The sequence below is a fragment of the Procambarus clarkii genome, unplaced genomic scaffold (assembly GCF_040958095.1).
Source record: "Procambarus clarkii isolate CNS0578487 unplaced genomic scaffold, FALCON_Pclarkii_2.0 HiC_scaffold_261, whole genome shotgun sequence".
Classification (NCBI taxonomy): Eukaryota; Metazoa; Arthropoda; class Malacostraca; order Decapoda; family Cambaridae; genus Procambarus; species Procambarus clarkii.
This window is the reverse complement of record NW_027189294.1, coordinates 22546-48066: the sequence shown is the minus strand read 5'-3', so window position 1 is coordinate 48066 and position 25521 is coordinate 22546. Positions and strand designations below refer to the sequence as shown.

Below are 25521 nucleotides of genomic sequence, written 5' to 3'. Positions count from 1 at the left end.
CCTCGGTGGTGAAGGAGTACCCGCACTCTGGCCTCGGTGGTGTAAGAGTACCCACACTCTGGCCCGGTGGTGTAAGAGTACCCGCACTCTGGCCTCGGTGGTGTAAGAGTACCCGCACTCTGGCCTCGGTGGTGTAAGAGTACCCACACTCTGGCCTCGGTGGTGTAAGAGTACCCACACTCTGGCCCGGTGGTGTAGGAGTACCCGCACTCTGGCCTCGGTGGTGTAAGAGTACCCACACTCTAGCCCGGTGGTGTAGGAGTACCCGCACTCTGGCCTCGGTGGTGTAAGAGTACCCACACTCTGGCCTCGGTGGTGTAAGAGTACCCCACATTCTGGCCCGGTGGTGTAGGAGTACCCGCACTCTGGCCTCGGTGGTGTAAGAGTACCCACACTCTGGCCCGGTGGTGTAAGAATACCCGCACTCTGGCCTCGGTGGTGTAAGAGTACCCACACTCTGGCCCGGTGGTGTAAGAATACCCGCACTCTGGCCTCGGTGGTGTAAGAGTACCCACACTCTGGCCCGGTGGTGTAAGAATACCCGCACTCTGGCCTCGGTGGTGTAAGAATACCCACACTCTGGCCTCGGTGGTGTAAGAGTACCCGCACTCTGGCCACGGTGGTGTAAGAGTACCCGCACTCTGGCCTCGGTGGTGTAAGAGTACCCACACTCTGGCCTCGGTGGTGTAAGAGTACCCGCACTCTGGCCTTGGTGGTGTAGGAGTACTCACACTCTGGCCTCGGTGGTGTAGGAGTACCCGCACTCTGGCCTCGGTGGTGTAAGAGTACCCGGACTCTGGCCCGGTGGTGTAAGAGTACCCACACTCTGGCCTCGGTGGTGTAAGAATACCCGCACTCTGGCCTCGGTGGTGTAAGAGTACCCGCACTCTGGCCACGGTGGTGTAAGAGTACCCGCACTCTGGCCTTGGTGGTGTAGGAGTACCCACACTCTGGCCTCGGTGGTGTAAGAGTACCCGCACTCTGGCCTCAGTGGTGTAGGAGTACCCACACTCTGGCCTCGGTGGTGTAAGAGTACCCGCACTCTGGCCACGGTGGTGTAAGAGTACCCGCACTCTGGCCTTGGTGGTGTAGGAGTACCCGCACTCTGGCCTTGGTGGTGTAGGAGTACCCGCACTCTGGCCTTGGTGGTGTAGGAGTACCCGCACTCTGGCCTTGGTGGTGTAAGAGTACCCGCACTCTGGCCTTGGTGGTGTAAGAGTACCCGCACTCTGGCCTCGGTGGTGTAAGAGTACCCGCACTCTGGCCTCGATGGTGTAAGAGTACCCGCACTCTTGCCACGGTGGTGTTAGAGTACCCGCACTCTGGCCACGGTGGTGTTAGAGTACCCGCACTCTGGCCTCGGTGGTGTTAGAGTACCCGCACTCTGGCCACGGTGGTGTTAGAGTACCCGCACTCTGGCCACGGTGGTGTTAGAGTACCCGCACTCTGGCCACGGTGGTGTTAGAGTACCCGCACTCTGGCCACGGTGGTGTTAGAGTACCCGCACTCTGGCCACGGTGGTGTTAGATTACCCACACTCTGGCCACGGTGGTGTTAGAGTACCCACACTCTGGCCTCGGTTGTGTTAAAGTACCCGCACTCTGGCCTCGGTGGTGTTAGAGTACCCGCACTCTGGCCACGGTGGTGTTAGAGTACCCGCACTCTGGCCTCGGTGGTGTAAGAGTACCCGCACTCTGGCCTCGGTGGTGTTAGAGTACCCGCACTCTGGCCTCGGTGGTGTTAGAGTACCCGCACTCTGGCCTCGGTGGTGTTAGAGTACCCACACTCTGGCCACGGTGGTGTTAGAGTACCCGCACTCTGGCCTCGGTGGTGTTAGAGTACCCGCACTCTGGCCACGGTGGTGTTAGAGTACCCGCACTCTGGCCTCGGTGGTGTTAGAGTACCCGCACTCTGGCCTCGGTGGTGTTGGAGTACCCACACTCTGGCCCGGTGGTGTAGGAGTACCCGCACTCTGGCCTCGGTGGTGTAAGAGTACCCACACTCTAGCCCGGTGGTGTAGGAGTACCCGCACTCTGGCCTCGGTGGTGTAAGAGTACCCACACTCTGGCCTCGGTGGTGTAAGAGTACCCCACACTCTGGCCCGGTGGTGTAGGAGTACCCGCACTCTGGCCTCGGTGGTGTAAGAGTACCCACACTCTGGCCCGGTGGTGTAAGAATACCCGCACTCTGGCCTCGGTGGTGTAAGAGTACCCACACTCTGGCCCGGTGGTGTAAGAATACCCGCACTCTGGCCTCGGTGGTGTAAGAGTACCCACACTCTGGCCCGGTGGTGTAAGAATACCCGCACTCTGGCCTCGGTGGTGTAAGAATACCCACACTCTGGCCTCGGTGGTGTAAGAGTACCCGCACTCTGGCCACGGTGGTGTAAGAGTACCCGCACTCTGGCCTCGGTGGTGTAAGAGTACCCACACTCTGGCCTCGGTGGTGTAAGAGTACCCGCACTCTGGCCTTGGTGGTGTAGGAGTACTCACACTCTGGCCTCGGTGGTGTAGGAGTACCCGCACTCTGGCCTCGGTGGTGTAAGAGTACCCGGACTCTGGCCCGGTGGTGTAAGAGTACCCACACTCTGGCCTCGGTGGTGTAAGAATACCCGCACTCTGGCCTCGGTGGTGTAAGAGTACCCGCACTCTGGCCACGGTGGTGTAAGAGTACCCGCACTCTGGCCTTGGTGGTGTAGGAGTACCCACACTCTGGCCTCGGTGGTGTAAGAGTACCCGCACTCTGGCCTCAGTGGTGTAGGAGTACCCACACTCTGGCCTCGGTGGTGTAAGAGTACCCGCACTCTGGCCACGGTGGTGTAAGAGTACCCGCACTCTGGCCTTGGTGGTGTAGGAGTACCCGCACTCTGGCCTTGGTGGTGTAGGAGTACCCGCACTCTGGCCTTGGTGGTGTAGGAGTACCCGCACTCTGGCCTTGGTGGTGTAAGAGTACCCGCACTCTGGCCTTGGTGGTGTAAGAGTACCCGCACTCTGGCCTCGGTGGTGTAAGAGTACCCGCACTCTGGCCTCGGTGGTGTAAGAGTACCCACACTCTGGCCACGGTGGTGTAAGAGTACCCGCACTCTGGCCTCGGTGGTGTAAGAGTACCCGCACTCTGGCCACGGAGGCGTTAGAGTACCCACACTCTGGCCACGGTGGTGTAAGAGTACCCGCACTCTGGCCTCGATGGTGTAAGAGTACCCGCACTCTGGCCACGGTGGTGTTAGAGTACCCGCACTCTGGCCACGGTGGTGTTAGAGTACCCGCACTCTGGCCTCGGTGGTGTTAGAGTACCCGCACTCTGGCCACGGTGGTGTTAGAGTACCCGCACTCTGGCCACGGTGGTGTTAGAGTACCCGCACTCTGGCCACGGTGGTGTTAGAGTACCCGCACTCTGGCCACGGTGGTGTTAGAGTACCCGCACTCTGGCCACGGTGGTGTTAGATTACCCACACTCTGGCCACGGTGGTGTTAGAGTACCCACACTCTGGCCTCGGTTGTGTTAAAGTACCCGCACTCTGGCCTCGGTGGTGTTAGAGTACCCGCACTCTGGCCACGGTGGTGTTAGAGTACCCGCACTCTGGCCTCGGTGGTGTAAGAGTACCCGCACTCTGGCCTCGGTGGTGTTAGAGTACCCGCACTCTGGCCTCGGTGGTGTTAGAGTACCCGCACTCTGGCCTCGGTGGTGTTAGAGTACCCACACTCTGGCCACGGTGGTGTTAGAGTACCCGCACTCTGGCCTCGGTGGTGTTAGAGTACCCGCACTCTGGCCACGGTGGTGTTAGAGTACCCGCACTCTGGCCTCGGTGGTGTTAGAGTACCCGCACTCTGGCCTCGGTGGTGTTAGAGTACCCGCACTCTGGCCTCGGTGGTGTTAGAGTACCCACACTCTGGCCACGGTGGTGTTAGAGTACCCGCACTCTGGCCTCGGTGGTGTTAGAGTACCCCCACTCTGGCCTCGGTGGTGTTAGAGTACCCGCACTCTGGCCTCGGTGGTGTTAGAGTACCCACACTCTGGCCACGGTGGTGTTAGAGTACCCGCACTCTGGCCTCGGTGGTGTTAGAGTACCCGCACTCTGGCCTCGGTGGTGTTGGAGTACCCACACTCTGGCCTCGGTGGTGTAAGAGTACCCGCACTCTGGCCTCGATGGTGTAAGAGTACCCGCACTCTGGACGTCTATAATCACTATGAAGTACTGGAAGTGTCATCTACTCACAAACCTCTGAGTAGACACTTCCAGGAAGCACCCGGCGTAGATTATGTAGAGCTCGTATGTGTTTGTCTTAGACTATACAGTAGATGACTGGCACATCTGGGTAGACTACAGTAGATGACTGGCACATCTGGGTAGACTATATAGTAGATGACTGGCACATCTGGGTAGACTATACAGTAGATGACTGGCACATCTAGGTAGACTATACAGTAGATGACTGGCACATCTTGGTAGACAATACAGTAGATGACTGGCACATCTAGGTAGACTATACAGTAGATGACTGGCACATCTAGGTAGACTATACAGTAGATGACTGGCACATCTTGGTAGACAATACAGTAGATGACTGGCACATCTAGGAAGACTATACAGTAGATGACTGGCACATCTTGGTAGACTATACATTAGATGACTATAGCACATCTGGGTAGACTTCAATAGATGACTGGCACATCTGGGTAGACTATACAGTAGATGACTGGCACATCTGGGAAGACTACAGTAGATGACTGGCACATCTGGGTAGACTATACAGTAGATGACTAACACATCTGGGTAGACTATACAGTAGATGACTAACACATCTGGGTAGACTATACAGTAGATGACTGGCACATCTGGGTAGACTATACAGTAGATGACTGGCTCATCTGGGTAGACTACAGTAGATGACTGGCACATCTGGGTAGACTACAGTAGATGACTAACACATCTGGGTAGACTATACAGTAGATGACTGGCACATCTGGGTAGACTATACAGTAGATGACTGGCTCATCTGGGTAGACTACAGTAGATGACTGGCACATCTGGGTAGACTATACAGTAGATGACTGGCACATCTGGGTAGACTACAGTAGATGACTGGCACATCTGGGAAGACTACAGTAGATGACTGGCACATCTGGGTAGACTATACAGTAGATGACTAACACATCTGGGTAGACTATACAGTAGATGACTAACACATCTGGGTAGACTATACAGTAGATGACTGGCACATCTGGGTAGACTATACAGTAGATGACTGGCTCATCTGGGTAGACTACAGTAGATGACTGGCACATCTGGGTAGACTATACAGTAGATGACTAACACATCTGGGTAGACTATACAGTAGATGACTAACACATCTGGGTAGACTATACAGTAGATGACTAACACATCTGGGTAGACTATACAGTAGATGACTGGCTCATCTGGGTAGACTACAGTAGATGACTGGCACATCTGGGTAGACTATACAGTAGATGACTGGCACATCTGGGTAGACTACAGTAGATGACTGGCACATCTGGGAAGACTACAGTAGATGACTGGCACATCTGGGTAGACTATACAGTAGATGACTAACACATCTGGGTAGACTATACAGTAGATGACTAACACATCTGGGTAGACTATACAGTAGATGACTGGCACATCTGGGTAGACTACAGTAGATGACTGGCACATCTGGGTAGACTATACAGTAGATGACTAACACATCTGGGTAGACTATACAGTAGATGACTAACACATCTGGGTAGACTATACAGTAGATGACTGGCTCATCTGGGTAGACTACAGTAGATGACTGGCACATCTGGGTAGACTATACAGTAGATGACTGGCACATCTGGGTAGACTACAGTAGATGACTGGCACATCTGGGAAGACTACAGTAGATGACTGGCACATCTGGGTAGACTATACAGTAGATGACTAACACATCTGGGTAGACTATACAGTAGATGACTAACACATCTGGGTAGACTATACAGTAGATGACTGGCACATCTGGGTAGACTACAGTAGATGACTGGCACATCTGGGTAGACTATACAGTAGATGACTGGCACATCTGGGTAGACTACAGTAGATGACTGGCACATCTGGGTAGACTATACAGTAGATGACTAACACATCTGGGTAGACTATACAGTAGATGACTAACACATCTGGGTAGACTATACAGTAGATGACTGGCACATCTGGGTACACTATACAGTAGATGACTAACACATCTGGGTAGACTATACAGTAGATGACTAACACATCTGGGTAGACTATACAGTAGATGACTAACACATCTGGGTAGACTATACAGTAGATGACTAACACATCTGGGTAGACTATACAGTAGATGACTAACACATCTGGGTAGACTATACAGTAGATGACTGGCACATCTGGGTAGACTATACAGTAGATGACTAGTAGTAAGTAAGTAATTATCAAAAGAAGGCACCAAACCGGGAAGGCTATGTAGCACCATCAAATACGCAAAATAATCAGAGGGCGCTAAATATCACCAAGGATGCCAATACGAGAACAAAAACGCATAAGGCGAACGATATCAAAAGTATCCGAGTCACCAAGAAGTCTATCGAGGGACAGGTGACCGCGAGGGGCGGTTGGAAAGCAAGACACACGCTCGTCCTGGAAGTCAGGACATTCAAGAAGGACATGCACGACCGTAAGAGGGACAATGCAACTAGGACAATAAGGAGCAGGGCGGCGCTCCATCAAGTGACCATGGGTTAAGCGAGTATGGCCAATACGCAACCTCGCTAGAGCTGTTTCCCACCGCCGGTTACGGTGGAAGGAGGACGGCCACGAGGAAACACAACATTTAAGAGTACGTAGCTTGTTACCAGTAACAGACAGCCAAGAAGCCTGCCAATGGGTAAGGACTGAGGAATGGATAACCGGGTAAAAGTCGGAATACGGAATGCCTTTACGAGAGATGGGACAAGAGCGGACAGCTTCCTTAGCGGCAGCATCCGCACGCTCATTTAAAGACACGCCAATATGGCTGGGAACCCAACAAAACTCAACCGACTTAAATTTACTGTGAACGAGAAACAGCCAATGCTGGATCTCGACAACTACCGGATGAACTGGATTAAAGCACCCGAGAGCCATGAGGGCACTACGAGAGTCAACAACAACCACAAAGGAAGACTGACAACGAGAAAGCAGGAGACGAAGAGCATAGAGAATAGCATAAAGTTCCGCTGTAAAGATGCTAGTCTCCGGAGGCAAGCGACACATATAAGTGCGATCAGGAAAAACAACAGAGTAGCCAACACCGTCCGCTGACTTAGACCCATCGGTGAAGACAGAAACGGAGCGGGAGTGAGAAGAAAAGTGCTCGAGGAAAAGGCGTTTTAGAACTGTAGGAGGGGTAAAAGCTTTAGTGATACGAGTCAAGGATGTACAAAACCGCGGAAGAGGGACCCTCCACGGGGGCAAAGAAGGAACAACACGAGGAGAAACATCAGAAATACGAACGGAAAGAGAATCCTGCAGGCGAGATAACCGGACAGAAAGAGGGAGGTGGTGAAGAGGAACAGGAACCGCAGGAGGGATAAAAGTTAAAGCACGACAGAGACGAGAGGAAGGATGTTGCAAGGACCGCGCAAGATAGCGAAGACAGTAGCGATCACGGCGGTCCTGGAGAGACAGGAAGCCAGTGTCAACATACAAGCTAAGGACGGGAGTCGAACGAAAGGCACCAGAACTGAGGCGCAACCCAGTATGGTGCAAAGCATCAAGACGGCGAAGAGTAGAAGGAGAAGCAGACGAGTAAGCAGGGCAACCATAATCGAGCTTAGACAGGACGAGAGAGGAATGTAAAGCAAGGAGAGTGCGCCTATCTGCCCCCCAAGAAGTATGGGACAAGACCCGAAGGAGGGTAAGGGACTTAGAGCACTCAACACGGAGGTAAGAGATATGGGGAGACCAAGACAAACGAGTGTCAAGGAATAACCCCAAAAGCTTCGCGGAATCTTTGTATTCAAGGGGATGACCATAAAGTGACAAAGAGGGACGAAGAACAACCCGTTTCCGCGTAAAAGTCATGGCACAAGTCTTAGAAGTAGAGAACTTGAAGCCATGACCTGTGGCCCAAGACGACACGGCATCAATCGCAAGTTGAAGCCGGCGTTGAAGGAGAGGCGAATCATCACCCTGACAACAAAGGGTAAGATCATCGACATAGAGAGCGGAGAAGACACCAGAAGGAAGAGAGGAAAGAAGACCATTGAGGGCAACCAGAAAAAGAGTAGTGCTCAGAACACTACCCTGGGGCACACCTTCGTATTGCTGAAAAGGGGGAGAGAGAGCGGTACCAAGGCGCACCCGAAAGGAACGACGAGAGAGGAAGCTGCGGAGAAAGAGAGGGAGATGACCACGAAGGCCAAAAGAATGAAGTTGAGATAGGATATGATAACGCCAAGTGGTGTCGTAAGCCTTTTCTAGGTCAAAAAGGACGGCAACAACGGAGGTCTTCGCAGCAAAAGCAGTACGTATATAGACCTCCAAGTTCACCAGGACATCTGTCGTGCTGCGGCACTTGCGGAAACCAAATTGAGAAGGGGAGAGGAGGTGATGGTGTTCCAGGAACCACATCAGACGAACGTTAACCATACGTTCAAAGAGTTTGCAGACACAACTTGTGAGAGCAATAGGGCGAAAGTCCTTAGGGGAAGTACCCAGAGACCCTGGTTTGCGAACAGGGAGGACAACGGCATCGAGCCAGTCCTCAGGGACCGACGACGACTCCCAGATCCGATTATACAGACTCAGTAAATACTGAGACGTGCTCGGAGGGAGATGGCGAAGCATCTCATAATGAATACCATCGGAGCCCGCCGCCGTAGAACCACAGAGGGCCAGGGCAGAACGAAGTTCAGAGAGAGAGAAGGGATCATTATAGGGAAGCTGAAGATGAGTGCAGAAATCTAAAGGACGAGACTCAAGGACAGGTTTACGAAGAAGGAAAGATTGGGGAAGATGAAGACCAGAGCTAACAGAAGAAAAGTGGGAACCCAGTTCGGAAGCGACCTGCAACGGGTCCGCCACAAGAGTATCATGGAGGTGAAGGACCGGTGAAACATCGGGAACGAACTTACCCGCTATCTTGCGGATACGCTTCCAGATCTGGGCCAGAGGGGTTTCGGACGTAATTGTCGAGACATAAGATGCCCAACATTCACGTTTAGCCGTACGGATGGCCCTACGGGCCACCGCACTCGCTTTCCGAAAGAAAAGAAAAGAATCGGTCGTCTGCCTACGGCGGTGCTTCTTCCAGGCTGCACGCTTACAGCGGACAGCCCGAGCACAGTCCGCATTCCACCAGGGAACGCACTTCCGTGGACCCCGAGAGGAAGAGCGAGGAATAGAGCGGAGGGCAGCGTCGAAGACAGTGTCATGAAAAAGGAGGAGAGCGCGAGAGAGGGGCAGAAGGGAGAGGTCAGAGAGAGTAGCACTGAGGGAAAACAGGGTCCAGTCCGCCTTAGCAAACTGCCACCTAGGGAAAGAGAGGGAAGGGCGAAAAGAGAAAAAGGAAACAAGGATGGGGAAATGATCACTTCCATGGAGGTCATCAAGAACCTGCCATGTGAAATCTAAGTAAAGAGAAGAAGAGCAGAGAGAAAGATCAAGACAAGAAAGGGTGCGAGTTCGAGAGTCCAAATGAGTGGGCTCACCAGAATTCAGAAGAGACAGGGAAGAAGAGAGGAGAAACGGCTCAAGGAGGCGACCCCGGGTATTCGTCAGAACGTCACCCCAAAGAGAATGACGACAATTGAAGTCACCCAGCAGGAGCACAGGCTCCGGCAAGGAGTCTAGGAGGTGTTTCAAATCAGGAAGAGAGAGCGGGACACCCGGGGGGAGATAAATGGAACAAACTGTGTACCATTTCCCCACAAAGATACGAGCAGCAGAACAATGGAGAGGCGAAGGAAAAAGTAAAGGAACAAAGGGAACATCAGCCCGAATCAAGAGAGCAGAAGAATTAGAAGCCCCAGCAATGGCTGGGGGGGGGGAGAGAAAGGAATAGCCACGAAAACGACCAGGACGAGCACCAAGCATCGGCTCCTGGAGACAGACACAAAGGGGCGAAAACCGCGAAACCAGAAGTTGGAGTTCGAGGAAATTGGCGTAATAACCTCGAACGTTCCATTGAAGAATGGACAACGACGAGAAGAGAAAGGACAAAAACAGAGAACAAGGAAGAAACAAAGGCGAAAGACCAACAGAGCACGTTAAAGAATATCAGGGTCGGGATCAGGGTCAGCAAAGTCAGGGTTAGGGGGCATGGGTAAACTGAGCAAAGACGGAGGGAAGGAAACGGGAGAACAGATCAGAGGTGGGCGGGCAGGGTCCGGAGGAAGAGGAGGAGGAGGAGGAGGAGGAGGAGGAGGAGACAACGGAGAGGAGCAGTCAAGGACAGCAGCAGGAAGAGGGGGAGTAGAAAGAGAGGAGCGCACCCCAGCAAGAGCAGCAACCGAAAGGGAAGCAGGGGCCAAAGAAACCTCCATAGCAGGAACAGGGGGCGCAAGCACTGAAACGGGAGTGGAAGGAGCAACAGAGCCAGAAGGAGGAGCTGAGGAAGAAAGCGAAGCCTTCTTACCCGCCGGGGAAGAGGAAGGAGAGGAGCCAGGCTTACGCTTCTGACTTAAAGAGACCGGTGTCCCAGCAACTACGTACCGGGCAACGGATTCCAGTGTCTCAACAGGAGAAGCCGAACGAGAGCACACACGACGGCCGTTAGGAGAGCGATGGACATCCGCCCGCACCGACAGGCGGCGGGGAGAGCCGATAGATGGAGGAAGAGGATGGGAAGGAGGATCGGAGGGGGACGAGGAAGGAGACACAGAAGACACGACAGACCGGGTAGAAGGAAGGGGAACCCCAGACAGAGGACCAGGAGGAGGATCCTTCGGGAGAGAACCCAAAGGGACAGAGGAGGGGGCAGTGGGCGCATCAGGGTCCAAGGCCTGGAAACGGTTGTGAGTCTGAGGAAGGCGGGAAGGACGAGGAGAGGAAGAGCGCAACACGCGAGCATAAGAGATATTAGCATAAGGCGGGAGCCGGCGAACCTGGCGCCTCGCCTCAGGAAAAGATAAACGCTCCCGGTGCTTCAAGTTGAGGACGGCTGCCTCAAGCTTGTAATGGACACACGCACGGGAGAAGGTAGGATGGGCCTCACCGCAGTTGAGGCAACGAGCCTGGGGAGAAGCGCACTCCGACTTAGAGTGACCTTCGCCACCACACAAAGGACAGAGAGAGACAGTCCCGGAGCAGCGGAGGGCACCATGCCCAAACCTCCAGCACTTGTTGCAGAGCCGAGGAGAAGGAATGTACTCCTGGACAGAGCACCTGGCACCAGCAAGAATGACAGAGGGTGGAAGGGTCCTACCATCAAAGGTAACCTTCACAACCCGGAGGGGTTGACGGCGACTACCACGAGGGGGACGAGTAAACGTGTCCACCTGGAGAATAGAATGGCCCTGGGCAGCGAGGATATGTCGAATATCGTCGTGGCAGTCGCGTAGGTCCCGAACACCGGTTGCAACATGGGGCGGGAGCAAAATAGTGCCAACACTGGCATTCAACTGGACGTTCTTCGAGACCCGAACGGGGGTCTCGCCAAGGCAGGATAAGGCAGCCAAGCGGGAAGCAGCATCCTGAGAAGGAGCAGCAACGACACGCGTACCGAGACGAGTGGGGTTAAAAGTAATGGAGGCATCCACGGAATCAATGAGATGTCGATGAAGGGAGAAATCGTCAGGAGGCGCAGAATCAAGAGGGAGGAGATCAAAATATTTGGCCCACGAAGCGGGACCAAACAAGGCTTGATAGGTAGCAGAACTGGAAGGAATCGAGCGAGGGCGGCCGTGACGAGAACGGCGGTGAGAACCCCCAGAGAGAGAGGGGTTAAAAGGCGCAGTAGTAACAACTAGAGAAGGAGCCGCGCCAGGGGACGAGGTAGTCACCACTGGGGGCTTGGGGCTCGACCCAACCACAGAGGAGGGAGGGGAGCCAGGGGAAGGAGTCAGAGAGGCCAAAGGAGGAGCAAGGTCGGGGCCCAATGCAGCGGAGGCTACAGAGCCCGGTCTTCCAATACGGACCGACTCGGGGGCTTGGTCGCCCACCCCACGAGCCTGAAAAGGTAAGCCAGAAACAGCCGAAACAGGGGTTATCATCTTGACGAAATTACGAATTCACTCACGAATGTGCCCCCACACCCACCATGGAGCCACAATTAGAGGCAGGACACCCAACAAGAAGCTATCGCCGATCTTGTCGGGGCCTCCTAGGGGTGCGTCGTGAGTATACGCCCCACAAACGCCACCTTAAGAAACCGACAGTCCGTCGAGATCGGGTTCAGTGACGAAGTGGGGATTGACAATAAAAGGTTCCCCTCGCTCTCGACGTCGGGTACCGCAGTTCTACGGGTGCAAGAGTATGCCTCCTCAAGCACCCGGGCGTCAAAGTAGAAGAAGTCCAAGGGAAGAACCAGAACGAGCAAAAGGTCGGCAGGAAACGGCAAGCAGATAGGAGAAGAGGGGGGAGAAAAACGAAACAGAAGGAAAAGGAAAAGATGCCCAGCAGAATTGGAGAGGACGGCAGCAGGAGCACAAGGCTAGAAAAGGACAGAGGACTGTCCCAAGGAGCATCACACTCCGGCAGCCGCCCACTAAGCCCCCAGACGGCGACAACGAGCTGAGCGGGGAGGGGGCAGTAGATGACTAACACATCTGGGTAGACTATACAGTAGATGACTAACACATCTGGGTAGACTATACAGTAGATGACTAACACATCTGGGTAGACTACAGTAGATGACTAACACATCTGGGTAGACTATACAGTAGATGACTAACACATCTGGGTAGACTATACAGTAGATGACTAACACATCTGGGTAGACTATACAGTAGATGACTAACACATCTGGGTAGACTATACAGTAGATGACTGGCGCATCTAACATAAACATCAATTATCTAAACAAAGTCGTGAAGGATCAAATAACTCATCATTGTACTCGACGTTAATCATTAACTCGCATAATTAATCACAGGATTCATTACCTTGTTAATAAACACTATAAAATATATATGTTGCACCTGTCTAGTTAATTCACAGTCAGTAAATAGGTTTGGGTTTATATAATTATATATTATATAAACCTACCTCAATATACTTCACGTAATTATACTTTTATTTAAGGGAAGGAAGGAGAACTATCAGGGGTAAAGCACCAAGCCATTACGACAATATACCACTGGGAAGGAGTCAGGATAAGGGTTTGGGATGGGACGGAGGATGGAATGGTGCCCAACCACTTATGGACGGTCGGGGATTGAACGCCGACCTGCATGACGGGAGACCGTCTTAAGGGTGTGTGAACCATCTATGAACCTCCGCCCGCCCTAGTTCGCTCTTGAACGTAAAATATTTCAATGCTAGAAACGTTCTCACTTCTGTGCGTTCTCCAGCATAGTACACCACAAATGTGACGTTTAGGTTCACTAAGACGCCAAAACTGACGTGATGTTTATAATGTATAAGTCCCGTTTTCTGTTGGTGGGTGCTCGGGTAGGTTAGGTTCGGGCAATGTTAGTACATCAGTTTATATATTGATCTGTTATTGATTACTGGTCAAGACTGGAGCACCACGTCGCTGTAGTGGCCTTGTGAACTATGTCTTGTGAGGGGGGGGGGGACGGGTCACCACTATGTCTTATGAGGTGGGGGGGACGGGTCACCACTATGTCTTATGAGGGGGGGGACGGGTCACCACTATGTCTTATGAGGGGGGGGACGGGTCACCACTATGTCTTGTGAGGGGGGGACGGGTCACCACTATGTCTTATGAGGGGGGGGGGACGGGTCGCCACTATGTCTTATGAGGGGGGGGACGGGTCACCACTATGTCTTATGAGGGGGGGGACGGGTCACCACTATGTCTTATGAGGGGGGGACGGGTCACCACTATGTCTTATGAGGGGGGGGGACGGGTCACCACTATGTCTTGTGAGGGGGGGACGGGTCACCACTATGTCTTATGAGGGGGGGGGGGGACGGGTCGCCACTATGTCTTATGAGGGGGGGGACGGGTCGCCACTATGTCTTGTGAGGGGGGGGACGGGTCGCCACTATGTCTTGTGAGGGGGGGGGGACGGGTCGCCACTATGTCTTATGGGGGGGGGACGGGTCACCACTATGTCTTGTGAGGGGGGGGACGGGTCACCACTATGTCTTATGAGGGGGGGGACGGGTCACCACTATGTCTTATGAGGGGGGGACGGGTCACCACTATGTCTTATGAGGGGGGGGGGACGGGTCGCCACTATGTCTTATGAGGGGGGGGGACGGGTCACCACTATGTCTTATGAGGGGGGACGGGTCACCACTATGTCTTATGAGGGGGGGGGACGGGTCACCACTATGTCTTATGAGGGGGGGACGGGTCACCACTATGTCTTATGAGGGGGGGGACGGGTCGCCACTATGTCTTGTGAGGGGGGGGACGGGTCACCACTATGTCTTGTGAGGGGGGGGGACGGGTCACCACTATGTCTTGTGAGGGGGGGGACGGGTCACCACTATGTCTTGTGAGGTGGGGGGGACGGGTCGCCACTATGTCTTATGAGGGGGGGACGGGTCACCACTATGTCTTGTGAGGGGGGGGGGACGGGTCACCACTATGTCTTGTGAGGGGGGGGGACGGGTCACCACTATGTCTTATGAGGGGGGGACGGGTCACCACTATGTCTTATGAGGGGGGGACGGGTCACCACTATGTCTTATGAGGGGGGGACGGGTCGCCACTATGTCTTATGAGGGGGGGACGGGTCGCCACTATGTCTTATGAGGGGGGGACGGGTCGCCACTATGTCTTATGAGGGGGGGACGGGTCACCACTATGTCTTATGAGGGGGGGGGACGTGTCACCACTGTGTCTTATGAGGGGGGGACGGGTCACCACTATGTCTTATGAGGGGGGGGGGGACGGGTCACCACTGTGTCTTATGAGGTGGGGACGGGTTACCACTATGTCTTATGAGGGGGGGGGGACGGGTCACCACTGTGTCTTATGAGGGGGGGGGGGACGGGTCGCCACTATGTCTTATGAGGGGGGGGACGGGTCACCACTGTGTCTTATGAGGGGGGGACGGGTCACCACTATGTCTTATGAGGGGGGGGGGACGGGTCACCACTGTGTCTTATGAGGTGGGGACGGGTCACCACTATGTCTTATGAGGGGGGGGGGACGGGTCACCACTGTGTCTTATGAGGGGGAGGACGGGTCACCACTATGTCTTATGAGGGGGGGGGACGGGTCACCACTATGTCTTATGAGGGGGGGGGACGGGTCACCACTATGTCTTATGAGGGGGGGGGACGGGTCACCACTGTGTCTTATGAGGGGGGGGACGGGTCACCACTGTGTCTTATGAGGTGGGGGGACGGGTCACCACTATGTCTTATGAGGGGAGGACGGGTCACCACTATGTCTTATGAGGGGGGGACGGGTCACCACTATGTCTTATGAGGGGGAGGACGGGTCACCACTATGTCTTATGAGGGGGGACGGGTCACCACTATGTCTTATGAGGGGGGGACGGGTCACCACTATGTCTTATGAGGGGGGGACGGGTCACCACTATGTCTTATGAGGGGAGGACGGGTCACCACTATGTCTTATGAGGGGGGGACGGGTCACCACTGTGTCTTATGAGGGGGGGGGACGGGTCACCACTGTGTCTTATGAGGGGAGGACGGGTCACCACTGTGTCTTATGAGGTGGGGACGGGTCACCACTGTGTCTTATGAGGGGGGGACGGGTCACCACTGTGTCTTATGAGGGGGGGGACGGGTCACCACTGTGTCTTATGAGGGGGGGACGGGTCACCACTATGTCTTATGAGGGGGGGGGGGACGGGTCACCACTGTGTCTTATGAGGGGAGGACGGGTCACCACTGTGTCTTATGAGGTGGGGACGGGTCACCACTGTGTCTTATGAGGGGGGGACGGGTCACCACTGTGTCTTATGAGGGGGGGGGGACGGGTCACCACTGTGTCTTATGAGGGGGGGACGGGTCACCACTATGTCTTATGAGGTGGGGGCTGTTGGGGGTTTCCACCTCTCTATTATTCTCTACCCTTACTCTGGGGCGAGCAATAGTTACGCTCAAGGTAACTCCCCGTAGCCCTGCGGGTCTTCCCTCGATCCTCACGGCGCCACTGCACGCCAGGAGAGTCTCCCAGTCAATCTTAACGGCCTCTAATTAAGAAAGAGTGAGAACACGACTCGTGCATATCGACTGTCGTGTGCCCTCCCCAACAATAGGGCTCTACGGTAAACCACAAGGTCGCCAACTGGTGTTTTTTTAGGTGGCCAGTAACACCCTCAGTGGACTGGTGTATTCAGTGGTAGCCTTGGCAAGGTCACACTCAAAGATCAGGAATCAGGCAGGTACTTATTGTTATCACTCTATGCTGTCAGGTATAGTATAGCCACAAGATCAATGGAGGGGATGATAAAAACACAAAGAGAGTTTTGTATTTTACTTAAAATGTATGAAAGATGTCACAAGGCCACACAATAATCGATAAATCAACTGATCCTGACGCGGCCGGAAATTCCCACGGATATTATGTGATCATAAGATGGCAACATCTCCCTTCCTCATCAAGTGTCAAGAACAGCTGATCGCAATGGCCGACGCGCGGAAGCTCTTTGCTTGTTTTCTAGATTCACGCGCACTGATCCTTTAAATTCTCCAATATTACTTTGAACTCGCACACATGATATTGGCTACAACCGCACGTATCACTTGGTTACACTGTACTCAGGCTCAAACAGTCTTTTCTATAATCAATGCTATAATGATTCACTGTTCTGGCTTTACACTGTTATTCATCCAACAATATATTATGAAATATTAACACGGGAGTTTTCAGTACTTTCTCTCGTGGGCGATAACGCAATAATTCACTGTACTCACAAATGATTATTCACTGAATGAACATAGACATATATATGGTATATAAATCAATCATCAATACATGGAAAATAAATAGTTTCTGGGCACATAGCCTAACCTCCACATACTGGCATAATCTTATATATAATTTACCACTATATGTTCATATCAAAATCTATAGAAAGATATACACAACACAGTAAATTTATCACTGGTTCCTGGTGCCTGTACACACCAATAATCAACATAAATAATACAAGTACTCTTGATAGTACTGTCTAGCACACTGGTGCTTCACCGTGACATAGGTGAGACTTGCTCACGACATATAAAATCTTCAGGCTAGATAATATAGCCAAATAATATAGCTAACTAAAGGGGAATGGGGAGGGAACTAGAACCACCTACTTCACCCTATCCTCCGATGAGAGTCGAGATGTAGCTCCTGGTCCTCGTGTCGGGAACGCCCCCACACTACACGTCGTCGTGTCCTACCAGAGCCTCTCGTCGTCCCACCGTTTTGCGCGTCGTCTCCGTGCCTCCTCACTGCAGGTCCGTCCTCCTCCTTGACTTCTTGAAGGTTGGAGTCGGTCTCCTGGCCGTCGTCTTCTCCCAGCAACGGCCGTCGCCTACGTCTCAGCTACAGTCGTCCGGTTTCCCCAAATAGTCCTCTCTTCCTCAGCTACCCAGTGGCTCTGTCAGCCACTACGCTGTCACGAACTGGTGAATTGCCACAGACGTCAACATACGTCACTGCACGGCTTCACTGCTACTGGCACAGTACCTGACTGGAGCACTTGTTGCTCAAATAACCGTCAATTCCCTCTTCTGGTTCAACACATGAACTAGGGAAGACTTCTCAGAGTACTGGCGGACTTCAGGTGACGCGTAAATCCACGGTAGTGGGAAACAGCTGTCCGACAGACAGGACCACTCGTCGCACGTCCGACCTCTATGACGTGTCGTGTCTGACTGCTGGCGCCAGCCCGGCGCGCTGGCCGGACCCCCTTCCTTCGTGACGTCACTTTCGCTACGGGAAGTTTTCATTGGCTCCCGGTGCCACATTGCTGTCGGTGACCAATCCGGTGCCACTGACGTCACACGGTTTTGGCGGGAGATCAGGGAAGCCAGCGCCATTTTGGCTCCCTAAAGGGCCTAAACCACAGGCCAAAATATTACTATTTCACAAATTTCTCGGCTCTCCGAGAACACTTCACTCTCTCCCATATATCAAATTGTAGCCTGCAACGTAGAGAACGCTTGGGAAAAGTAGACATGACTCTTACTGCAGGCGTGGGAGAATTATAAGGGGGGGAACTCCGTCACATACCCCTCCCCTTAAAATAAGAGTCATGTCTCGTTAGTGTATGCGGGATAGGGCGTCCGCTACTACGTCGTCCTTCCCTTTGATGTGCTTGACCTTGATCCTTGTCAGACTCTCAGTGCGGGTGAGACTGGTGCCGTCCGCCCTGGACCACTTACTTTCCTCCTCTGGGAGTTCTCGGTACCCCTGTACACTCAGACCCGTCTTCCGCTGGGTTTCTCGGGACATCGTTCCGTCCTGCTTGTCGGCTCTTCCTTCCTCATTGAAGAAAGGTCTCAGGCGGTCTGCGCGACACACCTGTTTCTTTCGGGGTCCATCCGGCTTCCCAATCTCGTACGACACTGGACCCAATCGTCGCAGCACTCGGTATGGTCTCTTGAACCGCGACCTGGTCACTCTACCTTTACCTGGCAGCACAATCATTACTTTGGATCCGGCCTGAAAATCCCTCTGCGCAGCTCTCCTGTCGTACCACTTCGACATCTTACGTTGCGCCTTCTTCAGGAGTTTCCTAGCCAGTCCCTTCGCTCTAGTGAGACGTTCTTTGAACTTCTGGACATATTTATTCACCGTTCCCACGGTTGCTCCTGGCGTCCATCGTTCCCTCATCATAGATAGCACGGCATATATAATATAGATAAATGGAAAGTAAGCCTTCTCAGGACCCACACGTCCTCCTTCGGCCTTACTAACCAATTCGGGGAACCCCTCCTGTTGTAACTCTCCGAGACGAGCGCGGTTTACCCCTAGAGAAATGGTGAATGTCACCTGCAACTCACCATTCGGGCTACTCTCGCCCTCCACTCGTTCTCTGGGTCCTACGCAGAGGTGATCTGTTCCCAGGCTGTCAGTCGACTCCTCAGCCCCATCAGATCCACAACCTCCTGGTTCTTCGCGTTGTCTCGGTGTCACAGTACAAACTGGGATCGCCACCGGTGCGATTCCCTTCTCGTCCCCACAGGCGTTCAACTCTCCTCCTGTCTTCTTGTATTGTTCTGTGCACTTTTCGCCCTTCACGAGATGCGGGAGGACATATCCTCCACACGCGTCATTCCCCAAGATGACCTGCGCCTCCATCTTGGGCATTGATGTACAGACTCCCACCTCTAGGGTCTGGCAGCCATATTCGGAATTTAAAGTTACCTGGTGTAGGGGCATCCTCACTGGGCCTCCCACAGTGGTCACCCGTGCCACCCCCACACTGGTACTTTCGTAACCCTCGGGGAACAGGGTTTCACTTACCAGGGTAAAGTCAGCCCCGGTGTCTCTTAGCATCTTCACTGGGATGGGGTCTGCGACCCCCATCCTTACGGTTCCTTGACACACGAATGGGTGAACTTTCTTCTCCCCTTTCAGCACGGGTTCATCCCGCACTCCCTCGGCCCTCTGGTCCTCGAACATCACTAAAGCGACGTGTCCCCGCTGCTTAGGGCGTCTGCATTCCCGCGCGACGTGTCCGAATATTCCGCAGTTGTAGCAGCGGCCCCTCGGCGGAGACCATCCGCCACCGCTCGCCTTAGCACTGCCTCCAGAGACCGTCACACCCTGTGTCTTTCCCGCCTCACTTGTCGTTTCTTTCCCTGCAGTAACAGTTCCCGAGCTCTCAGCTTGGTTCTCCTCTATCGGCGCTACAGCACCTTTTGATCCTCGGGTGTTCCAACTTGAGAGATGGGACTTGGGAGAACTCGCTCCTGTCCTCCATCCATCCGTCCTTCTATAACTCCTATCGTTTCCGACGTATGCGGGTGGTCGGTTCTGTCCCTCTCGGCGTGGGCGTAGGGCTTCTTGTCGGCCCGGTCGGCTGCGGCCCTCAGGTCCTTTATGTCCGCCTCCTTTACCCTCATCCTGATCTCAGGAGAGAGCACGGACATAAACTTTTCCATGGCCATTAGTTCCTTGACCTCTTCGACCGACCTTGCTTCTTCAGAGTCCAGCCACTTAAGGAGCTTTCTTTCAATGTCCCTCGCCGTCTCCGCATACGATTTTCCTGGCAACCGGGTACATTCTCTAAACCTCTTTCTGTAACACTCTGGCGTGAGCTTAAAGGAACGGAGCACAGCTCGTTTTACCGCATCGTAGTTAGTGCATTCTTGGAAGTCGAGCATAGTGAAGGCTTGGCGAGCTTCCCCTGTGAGCCTCCCTTGGACCAACTCCGCCCACTCCGCCCTCGGCCACCTCTTCATAGCAGCAACTCTCTCAAAGTGATCGAAGAAACTTTCGGCTTCACTAGGCACAAAGACCGGCAGGTCTCGTTCCCTCACTCGTCGGTCTTCCTGTGGCGGGGCAGGGGCACCTAGTCCCAGTTCAGCTCGCTTCAGCTCCACCTCCTGGTTGGCTTCTATTTCCATTTGTCTCTGCCTAACTTCTTGCTCTCGTTCTTCCCTGCGTAGCTGTGCTTCTCGTTCTTGCTCTTCCCGGCGCAGCTGTGCTTCTCGCTCCTCACGCTTCGACTGTGCTTCTCGCTCCTCACGCTTCGACTGTGCTTCTCGCTCCTCACGCTTCGACTGTGCTTCTCGCTCCTGTTCTTCCCGGCGCAGCTGTGCTTCTCGCTCCTGTTCTTCCCGGCGCAGCTGTGCTTCTCGCTCCTGTTCTTCTTTGCGCAGCTGTGCTTCTTCTCTCCTCAGCTGCGCTTCTGCTTCTCGTTCTTCTTTGCGCTGCTGTGCTACTCGCTCTTCTTTGCGCTGCTGTGCTTCTAGCTGCAGCTTCATTATTTCCAGCTTAATGCTGTGCCTGCTGCCGCTGGATCCCCTGCTGCTTCCACCAATACTCAGGTGTTCACCCTCACTGGCAGGTGTTTGGGGCCGTTCCTCCCCCAAAGCTTCGTCTCGAGCCTTTAGCTGAGCCATTATCTCTAGTCTTCTTTCACCAACTCGGGCAGATTTCAGCTTTATTCCAAAATGATCCGCTATAGCCTGTAACTGTGCCTTGGTGCACTCTTCCAGCACCTGTACGTCTCTAGAATCAATAAACCTCGTCACTTTATCATCCTCCATCTTGTGCTATGAGTGTTAACCTGCACCTGATCTCTAACACCACTGCCAAGTACCACTGCAACCTTTGCTCCGATCTGTATCCTGGCAAGGTCGCCAATGTTGGGGGTTTCCACCTCTCTATTATTCTCTACCCTTACTCTGGGGCGAGCAATAGTTACGCTCAAGGTAACTCCCCGTAGCCCTGCGGGTCTTCCCTCGATCCTCACGGCGCCACTGCACGCCAGGAGAGTCTCCCAGTCAATCTTAACGGCCTCTAATTAAGAAAGAGTGAGAACACGACTCGTGCATATCGACTGTCGTGTGCCCTCCCCAACAATAGGGCTCTACGGTAAACCACAAGGTCGCCAACTGGTGTTTTTTTTAGGTGGCCAGTAACACCCTCAGTGGACTGGTGTATTCAGTGGTAGCCTTGGCAAGGTCACACTCAAAGATCAGGAATCAGGCAGGTACTTATTGTTATCACTCTATGCTGTCAGGTATAGTATAGCCACAAGATCAATGGAGGGGATGATAAAAACACAAAGAGAGTTTTGTATTTTACTTAAAATGTATGAAAGATGTCACAAGGCCACACAATAATCGATAAATCAACTGATCCTGACGCGGCCGGAAATTCCCACGGATATTATGTGATCATAAGATGGCAACATCTCCCTTCCTCATCAAGTGTCAAGAACAGCTGATCGCAATGGCCGACGCGCGGAAGCTCTTTGCTTGTTTTCTAGATTCACGCGCACTGATCCTTTAAATTCTCCAATATTACTTTGAACTCGCACACATGATATTGGCTACAACCGCACGTATCACTTGGTTACACTGTACTCAGGCTCAAACAGTCTTTTCTATAATCAATGCTATAATGATTCACTGTTCTGGCTTTACACTGTTATTCATCCAACAATATATTATGAAATATTAACACGGGAGTTTTCAGTACTTTCTCTCGTGGGCGATAACGCAATAATTCACTGTACTCACAAATGATTATTCACTGAATGAACATAGACATATATATGGTATATAAATCAATCATCAATACATGGAAAATAAATAGTTTCTGGGCACATAGCCTAACCTCCACATACTGGCATAATCTTATATATAATTTACCACTATATGTTCATATCAAAATCTATAGAAAGATATACACAACACAGTAAATTTATCACTGGTTCCTGGTGCCTGTACACACCAATAATCAACATAAATAATACAAGTACTCTTGATAGTACTGTCTAGCACACTGGTGCTTCACCGTGACATAGGTGAGACTTGCTCACGACATATAAAATCTTCAGGCTAGATAATATAGCCAAATAATATAGCTAACTAAAGGGGAATGGGGAGGGAACTAGAACCACCTACTTCACCCTATCCTCCGATGAGAGTCGAGATGTAGCTCCTGGTCCTCGTGTCGGGAACGCCCCCACACTACACGTCGTCGTGTCCTACCAGAGCCTCTCGTCGTCCCACCGTTTTGCGCGTCGTCTCCGTGCCTCCTCACTGCAGGTCCGTCCTCCTCCTTGACTTCTTGAAGGTTGGAGTCGGTCTCCTGGCCGTCGTCTTCTCCCAGCAACGGCCGTCGCCTACGTCTCAGCTACAGTCGTCCGGTTTCCCCAAATAGTCCTCTCTTCCTCAGCTACCCAGTGGCTCTGTCAGCCACTACGCTGTCACGAACTGGTGAATTGCCACAGACGTCAACATACGTCACTGCACGGCTTCACTGCTACTGGCACAGTACCTGACTGGAGCACTTGTTGCTCAAATAACCGTCAATTCCCTCTTCTGGTTCAACACATGAACTAGGGAAGACTTCTCAGAGTACTGGCGGACTTCAGGTGACGCGTAAATCCACGGTAGTGGGAAACAGCTGTCCGACAGACAGGACCACTCGTCGCACGTCCGACCTCTATGACGTGTCGTGTCTGACTGCTGGCGCCAGCCCGGCGCGCTGGCCGGACCCCCTTCCTTCGTGACGTCACTTTCGCTACGGGAAGTTTTCATTGGCTCCCGGTGCCACATTGCTGTCGGTGACCAATCCGGTGCCACTGACGTCACACGGTTTTGGCGGGAGATCAGGGAAGCCAGCGCCATTTTGGCTCCCTAAAGGGCCTAAACCACAGGCCAAAATATTACTATTTCACAAATTTCTCGGCTCTCCGAGAACACTTCACTCTCTCCCATATATCAAATTGTAGCCTGCAACGTAGAGAACGCTTGGGAAAAGTAGACATGACTCTTACTGCAGGCGTGGGAGAATTATAAGGGGGGGAACTCCGTCACAGGGCGGGTCACCACTATGTCTTATGAGGGGGAGGACGGGTCACCACTATGTCTTATGAGGTGGGGGGGACGGGTCACCACTGTGTCTTATGAGGGGGGGGGACGGGTCACCACTATGTCTTATGAGGGGGGGGGACGGGTCACCACTGTGTCTTATGAGGGGGGGGGACGGGTCACCACTATGTCTTATGAGGGGAGGACGGGTCACCACTATGTCTTATGAGGGGAGGACGGGTCACCACTATGTCTTATGAGTGGAGGACGGGTCACCACTATGTCTTATGAGGGGAGGACGGGTCACCACTATGTCTTATGAGGTGGGGACGGGTCACCACTATGTCTTATGAGGTGGGGGGGGACGGGTCACCACTATGTCTTATGAGGGGGGGGACGGGTCACCACTATGTCTTATGAGGGGAGGACGGGTCACCACTATGTCTTATGAGGGGGGGACGGGTTACCACTATGTCTTATGAGGTGGGGGGGGGACGGGTCACCGCTATGTCTTATGAGGGGGGACGGGTCACCACTATGTCTTATGAGGGGAGGACGGGTCACCACTATGTCTTATCAGGGGGGACGGGTCACCACTATGTCTTATCAGGCGGGGACGGGTCACCACTATGTCTTATCAGGCGGGGACGGGTCACCACTATGTCTTATCAGGCGGGGACGGGTCACCACTATGTCTTATCAGGCGGGGACGGGTCACCACTGCTAATGATCGGACCTGCCAACAAGGAGGAAGGAACGAAGCCTCGTCACCACATACCACCACCACCAACAACAACAACAACAAGGCCACAACATGCCTACTTATAAACGTTGTGGAATTATGTAAAGTGTGGCAAAAACAACTGCTAGGTGACGCTCCCAGCCGGGAGCTGCGGCAGGTCGTCAGTGGCTGCTGGAGCTCCGTAGAGGGTGGACGTGCGCCTCCGGCTCTCGACATCTCGCCTCATGACATTTGGCGGAACTCTGACGCACAACACTCCCACAAGTTGCACAACTCGAACTGATCAATATACTACAAAATACCCGCATCTGTTACTGCCAAATGCCACACAGAGCCACGCACAGCCACACACAGCCACGCACAGCCACACACAGCCACGCACAGCCACGCACAGCCACACACAGCCACGCACAGCCACGCACAGCCACACACAGCCACACGGAGCCACACGGAGCCACACACAGCCACACGGAGCCACACACAGCCACACACAGCCACGCACAGCCACACGGAGCCACGCACAGCCACACACAGCCACACGGAGCCACACGGAGCCACACACAGCCACACGGAGCCACACACAGCCACACACAGCCACGCACAGCCACACGGAGCCACGCACAGCCACACACAGCCACACGGAGCCACACACAGCCACACGGAGCCACACGGAGCCACACACAGCCACACGGAGCCACACGGAGCCACACACAGCCACACGGAGCCACGCACAGCCACACACAGCCACACGGAGCCACACGGAGCCACACACAGCCACACACAGCCACACGGAGCCACACGGAGCCACACACAGCCACACGGAGCCACACACAGCCACACAGAGCCAGACTACACGTAGTGACAATGCACCTTAGAGCAGGAGAGTGAAAGCACTAAATAACATAAAAGAATTAATTTATTTAGAGTTGAAATTTGACTCTATTGTATCTTATTAGTTGTTGCTAAATTAAACCGTTACAGGTTAATGTATATTATTTCCCAGGTGCGTGTTGAGATCATCGAGCCTTACACCGGGGTACTGCCAGGTACTGTGTGGTACCATTACTAGTTACTTGACACACCAGGTACTGTTGCTAGGTACTTGTCACACCAGGTACTGTTGCTAGGTACTTGTCACACCAGGTACTGTTGCTAGGTACTTGTCACACCAGGTACTGTTGCTAGGTACTTGACA

General features: G+C 53.2%; 1 protein-coding gene across 1 annotated transcript in view; it reads right to left on the bottom strand.

The window, feature by feature from the left end:
• The window catches only part of LOC138361210 (enolase-phosphatase E1-like), a 31418-nt gene extending 12876 nt beyond the window's left edge, over nt 1-18542 (bottom strand). The window contains exon 1 of the mRNA XM_069320627.1: nt 18473-18542. Coding sequence (XP_069176728.1) covers nt 18473-18542 — 70 coding nt within the window. The remainder of the gene's footprint in view (nt 1-18472) is intronic.
• Between the last annotated feature and the right edge of the window lie 6979 nt (nt 18543-25521).